The following is a 6,807-nucleotide window of genomic DNA, read 5'->3' on the forward strand; positions in this document are numbered from 1 at the left end:
CGGCAGGGAGTTTTTTTAATTTTTATATTATTTTATTTTCGATTTGTCAAAAATATATGCCGATTATTTTTTTTGCAAAAATGTCATCCTGCCGCCAGTTCAACCGGCGGAATAAAGGTACCGCCGGATGAACCGGCGGCAGGTGCACTGCAGAAAGCATACCGCCGGTTCATCCGGCGAAAAGGGTACTGTAGCGATCCACGCGGGCACTGCAGCGTCTTACCGCCGATTCAAAACGGCGGTAGTGTAGCGATTTACTGTAGCATATTTTCAAAAAATTATAACAAATTCATATGGATTCGCATGGTGATAAAATTTATACGAAAATTATAGACCTCGACGAGATCTACAACTTTGTAATTCAAACTTTTTCATTTGGAATCATTCTGGTGTTTAAATAATCGACACAACATTTAGATCTAAAAAATCAGATCTAAACAAGTCGTGCTGCTCATCGGGAGTGCACCGGGAATCAGATCTAAACAACTTTATAATTAAAACAAGTCTAGCGTTGTTTAGATAAAAAATTCCCAGTGCACTTCCGATGAGCAGCCTTTTCGCTACAGTACCGTATAGTATACGGGGTCTGTACTGTAGCTACAGTACCGGCATAGTGTACGTTCGCATAGGTAATCGGGCTTCCACAGAAAGTAACCAGCCACTAAAGTAACCGGCCGCTACAGTATATAGCTCTAACAAAAATCATCTGGTACAGTGAATCTGCCGTGGCTTAAGCCAACCGAACAGCTCTTAGATCTATTGTGGACAGTGGCGGATCCAGGATTCATGGACAGGGGGGCTGACATCATTCTTCCTCCTCCAGCTCCCCGTCTCCTTCTTTCTTTTCTTCTTCTTCCCCTCATTCCTCCCCTACTTTTCCTTGATGCGCAAGCACGTAGGGGGGGGCTGGCGCACCCCCAGCCCCCACGCTAGATCCGCCCCTGATTGTGGATGTATAAGGTCAGAGCGTTCGGAGGGTTTAACTTGTCAAGGGCACGCCTTGGCACCGAAGAACAAGGTGCAAGGGCAAGGGGATGTCTTTCCGCCGTTGGGCAGCCCGTGGTGAGGTGCCGATGAAATTAGGCGACGCAAACCCCTGCGTGCAGCGTGCGCAAGGAAATGAGATCAAAATTTTGGCTTCAAAAGCTTCCCTCTGCATACATATAGATAGCAAAAGAATCAAAAGCTTTATTTGGCATCTAATTTAAAGGGTCTTTCCTTGTTGGTTTAATTGTTTATTAAAGATAGTCTCGCCTTTTCTCATCTATTATTGACGTGTCGAATAGACGAAAGTTCGAATAGGTCTCTCCCCGTCTCCTTTTTGTTGCTGGTAATATCTCAACATCTGAGTGAGTTAGTTGCATACGGGTGTTTGCTTTGAGATCCCTACAACAAATCCAGCTAACATATGAAGAGGGCCGGGGGGTCATCTCCCTTCTCTTTTTCTTTATTCTTTTTTTTCAGAAAATGGAGGGGAGCTTGATGGAGCTTAGGGGGTATCATTGATCTTGGGAAGGTAGGGAGCTTGAGCCACTCCTGCAAGTGCTTGAGCAAAACGCTGAAGAACCTTCAGCGAGCATCTAGAAGAATTAGCATATTGACGAAAGAGGATAACACAGCCACATGCATATCTTTCGCAAGGAACAAAAAAGGAAAGACAGAGAGCTTTTTTACTTCGATTATTCTCTTCAGAAATAAACACTTTATTAGACTCGGAATCTCTACAGTAGTTGTCTCATATATCACTCACACATCGATCATTACATGCTACGCTATGTCCTTGTTGGATTTCACGTAGCCACCAATGGCGCTATCTCTTCCAAAGGCAAGTACGGTCCCAGCGTTGGTACCACCACCACCGAGGCCGCCCGTGTAGCTCTGCCGCAGCAAGCTGCCGTTGCTAGGGTTTGCCCTCTCCAGCGCCCTGAGCTGCGACTTGAGGAACTTGAGGTAGCTGGCCGCCTCGTCGAGCATGGACGCCGTGTCCATCCGGCTGCCGCCCGGCACGAGCCGCTGCAGCACGCGCAGGCGCTCGCTCACCCTCTCCCGCCGCAGCCGCGCCGCCACCGTCTGCGGGTCGCTCGAGATGCGCAAGTTCCTGCGCCGCGGCCTGGTCTGGGACGGCGGCTCGGCGGCCCCGCACACGAGCTGGTGCACCGGCCGCATCGCCGCCGCGCGGTAGATCATCTCCTTCCCCTGCGCTATCGCCTCCGAGTCCGGCTCGTACCCGCCGCCGCCGGCGGACCCTCTCGCGGCATGCTCGTGCTGGCCCCGCCCGGATGCGAACGCGATGCTGGTCGTCGACGACGACGACGTCGCGGCGGTTCGCTTCTCGCCGCGACGCCCGGCTGCTGCCTTTGTTCCCGACGCGGCTATCGCAGGGTACTTGCCCGCCAGCTTGCGCTTCGAGGGAGGCACGCCGGCCGTAGTCTGAAGCAGCGCTGACCGCGACACGGCGCACGGCGACGCCACGTCCGTGTCGTAGCCGCCGTCGCCGCCGCACGTGTTGGATTCGCCGGAGGAGATGTTCCCGTTGCCGCCGCCGCCCGTGGTGCTGCCGCTGTATCCGGAGAAGGCGGTGTTCGACGCCGGCGTTGGCGTCTGCGCGGGCTCCTCGGCGACGGCTACGTCGTCCGGGACGACGTACACGAACGGGTCAAGGAGGCTGTCTTCCCCCGCGCCGGCGACGCTCGGGAGCACGTCCGCCGCCGTGTCCAGGCCCATGAAGCCTTCTGGCACGCCGTCGGACAGACTCCCTCCATCGTGGCACTGCATGAGGTTCTGGACCGGGCACGACGATGGCAGATCGAGACCGCCATGATCAGGACGGAGGTCGAAGCCGCCGCCTAGAAATTCACCGAGGAGGCCGTCGTCGCTCGAGCGGAATGGCAGGCACGGCTCCGCCGCGTACTGCATACCCCAACCGCCGAAGTCGTCCATCGATCTATGCTCGGCCGGCGCGGCGACGCCTCCCTCAGCAAGATTTGGAATCGGATTGATTGCTGCTGAAAAGTGATAGCAACTTCATGCAACTCCCGTCAGTACAGAATTGGTGAGCTGATTTGCAGTTACCAAACTACGAAATTTTGCAAACGAGAAGAGAACGTCAGCATATACCTGCCTCTCAAATTGACTGAGGAATTGCTGATTCAAGCTTGGCGGCGGGGGGCTGCCCTGGCTGCACCGATCTGTGACTGACGGGTTCTGAAATTTGCAGTGCAGGGTAGCTAGGATGGTCCTCGATCTACCAGTGGATTGGCTGTGCAGATGGGCGTCTTTTATAGACGGCCTGAGCTGTGGGCTACTATGCTGTAGCGCTGGCCAAATTTGTTTCCTTTTTCGGTAGGAAAAGTCAAGCTTTTTTGCATTCTGTGGGGACACTTGCCGTTAGGGGGCTGGGACGGCGAAACTGCACCTCTAGACCGCAGCGTTACAGGGGCAATTCTAAATTACGGGCGACCGTAAGGAGACGTTCTTACGGTCGATTTTCCGACCATCCATTTTTTTTCTTTTTTTGGTATACTATTTGTCGTTTATTATAAAAAAATTAGAGAAACTTTTTAGGATTTTTTTTGAGAGAAGCAAAGGGGAAAACTTTAGTGAGAAACTTTTTCAAGAAAAATATTTCGGCGAGAAAAAGAAAAAAAATTAATGAGAAAAAATTTGGGAAGAGAAAGTTTTAAGAAAAATTGAAAAAAGTTGAAGAAAAAATTTTTGCATCCAAAACCAAAAGAGAGAAAAATATTTGTAAAACTTTTTGCATCCAAAAATTAAAAAAATAAAAATAAAAAGCAATGACGGTACCCGGGGAGCTCGCCGCCGGAGGCGAGCGCCCGGGGGAGGACCCTCCCACCGATGCCGGCGAGAGCCTTGGGTGCGAGCCGCCGCGCCGCGCGTGAAGCTTGCTCCGGGAAGGCCGCCGCTGCGCCGCCGACCCAAAGCTCTGAAGCTCGCCACACCTCTCCGCCGCCGGGCCGCCGCCCCGCTCGCCCTGAGGTCCGAAGCTCGCCGCAGTTCCCAGCAGCCAGGCCGCCGCATCTCCCCGCCGCCGAGCTGCTCGCCAGAAATCCTGGGAGCCGGATCCAGACCAAGAGACAGAGGAAGGAGGAAAAGGAAAAAAGGACCGGAGGAAGAGTCTGGATGCTAGACGAAATAGGAGGAAGGGAGGAGATAATACCCCGGCGTAGGACCCACCACGTGCCGTCCCCGTGAGTTGGGCTCCGTCCGGGCGACTGGAAAACCAGGATTGGCCTTGTTTGGTTAGTTTTGATGGAATTTTTTTGTAAGTTTGACTACTAATTAGAGATATTAAATTAAGTCTAATTACAAAAACACCTCCACAACCATGGGTACTGTAGTAATACTGTAGCCAAACGAAGCCTTTGACCGCATGATTGGAGGATGATTAGAGTAGGGTCACTGTAGCATTACTATATCTAATCATGTATTAATTAGGTTTATTAGATTCGGCTCGCAAAGTTGCATGACTACATTTAGTACCTCATGCATACAAGATTCTCTTTTCGCGAACTTTTTACTGTTGTAACCAAACATGGCCATTAAGGCGTTACAGGCACAGCTCACGAGTACAAACTGACAGTTGGGTTTGCTTGCGCTTAAAACGGTAAAGGGAGCTCCGAGCCTCTATGGTAACCTTTTTGAGCTTGTGATGCAAGAATTCAAACTTCTTCTCTCGATTTATTTTAATTTTTAAACTTCTTTGCCAGAAAGGGAAGCCAAAGTCACTTACTCTTAATGAAAATTGGTAGGGGCGTCATACTACCCCCCCCCCCCCCCCCCACCACCAAGGCCCTGTTTGGATGAAGTTAGCACAAGTAGCATAAAAATTTTGACCAATAATTAGGGGTACTAAATAAAGGTAATTTACAAAACTAACTCCACAGCGCTGTACTACTTCGCGAGACGAACCTAATGAGGCCTTTGACCGCACGATTCGAGGATGGTTACTGTAGCATCACTGTAGCCAATCATCGATTAATTACTATCATTAGATTCGTCGTGAAAAGTTACATCCATCCGTGAAAAGGTTTTGCAAATAAACTTCGTTTAGTACTCTATGCATTGAAGATTCTTTTTTCGGGAATTGTGTGCTAGTAGTACTAGAGCTAAACCAAACAGGGCCCAAGTTTTGAGAGAGAGAGAGATAAGGCAAGGATCTCTAAGAAAAATGATGAATGCCACAATTCCTATTGTCTGCTTCTAAGGTATTTCTTTTTTGGCTGCTTGTTTCATTGTATATGATGTTTCAAAGGTAACTTCTGCTGCCATTTGTATTTGGTATTGGACACTATCGGCTGGTGCATCGCATGAAACTTTGGAGTTTTTTGGGCGGAGTTTTTCACATGATAAGGCTAGCTGATGATGATGTAGGACCATTGTTGATGCATGTATGTATATAGCTTTTGCAGTATTTACAGGATATACAACAATATGGACCTCAGATATTTTTCAATTTACCATTTTCCATTAAGATACAGACTTTTTCTCTCTGTGTTTTCTTTCTTGTGAAAGAACAAAATGGCAATGATAAGCTACGACACATCTCCAAAATAGATGCGATGTATACAGATAAGAAGACAAAACTCATCAAGAAGCAAAGATAGAGCAGGGGCCATGAGAAAAGAAGTTAAAAGAAACTAAAATTTATTGTGATGTTTTTATTTAATAAATTTTCTTTGATTATTCAAGCAAGCTAAGGCAAGGCAAAGGGTCACTGTGAAGTAGTCTGTGTGCATGATGTGCTGAGAGGACCACACTGATGAGGATGTGCAAACCGATTGCAAGATAAGAGCCCTCTTTCCAAAAAGAACAAAAAACAAAGGACATGATAAATAGATAGCGAATGATACATAGTCTACACGCATATAATACTTCTGACCTAAGGATACATTTGCTACCCCGGAGCTTAGCTTGTAACAGAGAATATTTGTTTCATCACGCGCGTATGCGTGCATATCTGCTAAAAGCTAGCCAGTTGCAACATATTATCTGGTAAAGGTCAACTGCGAGAGACAGGTGTGTTTTCACTCGGTAAGGGAAAAGGTAGGCATGGTTCAGATCTCCTGTTTCCTAAAGAGCTCTCACCACAGGGTTATAATAAATCAAGAGTTGATGGTGTCGTGGTCAAGTCGTTGTACATTGTGCTTAGCTTGCAGTTGGAATCTAACTGAATTTTGTATCTTTTCATATCAACTTAGACTTTTAATTAAACTCAACTATCAACTTAGACTTTTTGGATCGTTGCATGCAGCCATGAAGGTAGGAATGCAAATAGGTAAATACTGGTAACTATATGTTATCTTATTAGCTCTTTTCCCTTCTATTTTCTTGCTTCGTGACAGATTAGTTCATTTAGATCCAACCGAAGGACAAACAAAAATGACCTAAATCTTCACATGTAGCTCAATTCAATTAGTATCGGAGTCAATATCTCATCAAACCTTCACATGTGTCCTAGCTCAATTGACATTAGTTAAGGAAAAGAACTACCGGGCCCCATGTTCCACATCACCATCCGTTCTAAATTGTTTGTATTCCAACTTCTTGAAAAGTAAAACATTTCATGTTTGATCAAATTTATACAATACAGTACTAATATTTATGATATCAAATAAGTATCATTAGATTCTTCATTAAATATACTTTCATAGTATATCTATTTGGTGCGAAAAATGGTTTGATTCTCCAAAAAAGTTGAAATGACTTACAATCTGAAATGGTGGGAATATTTGTCTTTCCGGATCATCTTTGACTTTATTAATTAACTGGCCACTTTATAATCTCAAA

The 6,807-nt window shown here is 47.1% G+C and overlaps 1 protein-coding gene across 1 annotated transcript; it reads right to left on the minus strand.

The window, feature by feature from the left end:
* Positions 1 to 1,682: 1,682 nt before the first annotated feature.
* Positions 1,683 to 4,112, minus strand: LOC120697978 (transcription factor LATE FLOWERING-like). Its single transcript, XM_039981380.1, has 2 exons — positions 3,118 to 4,112; positions 1,683 to 3,022 (listed from the first exon to the last, which is right to left on the minus strand). The coding sequence occupies exon 2, from the start codon at positions 2,938 to 2,940 to the stop codon at positions 1,768 to 1,770; it is 1,173 nt and encodes a 390-aa protein (XP_039837314.1). The 5' UTR covers positions 2,941 to 3,022; positions 3,118 to 4,112; the 3' UTR covers positions 1,683 to 1,767.
* Positions 4,113 to 6,807: the final 2,695 nt, after the last annotated feature.

This window comes from Panicum virgatum, chromosome 3K (assembly GCF_016808335.1).
Source record: "Panicum virgatum strain AP13 chromosome 3K, P.virgatum_v5, whole genome shotgun sequence".
NCBI lineage: Eukaryota > Viridiplantae > Streptophyta > Magnoliopsida > Poales > Poaceae > Panicum > Panicum virgatum.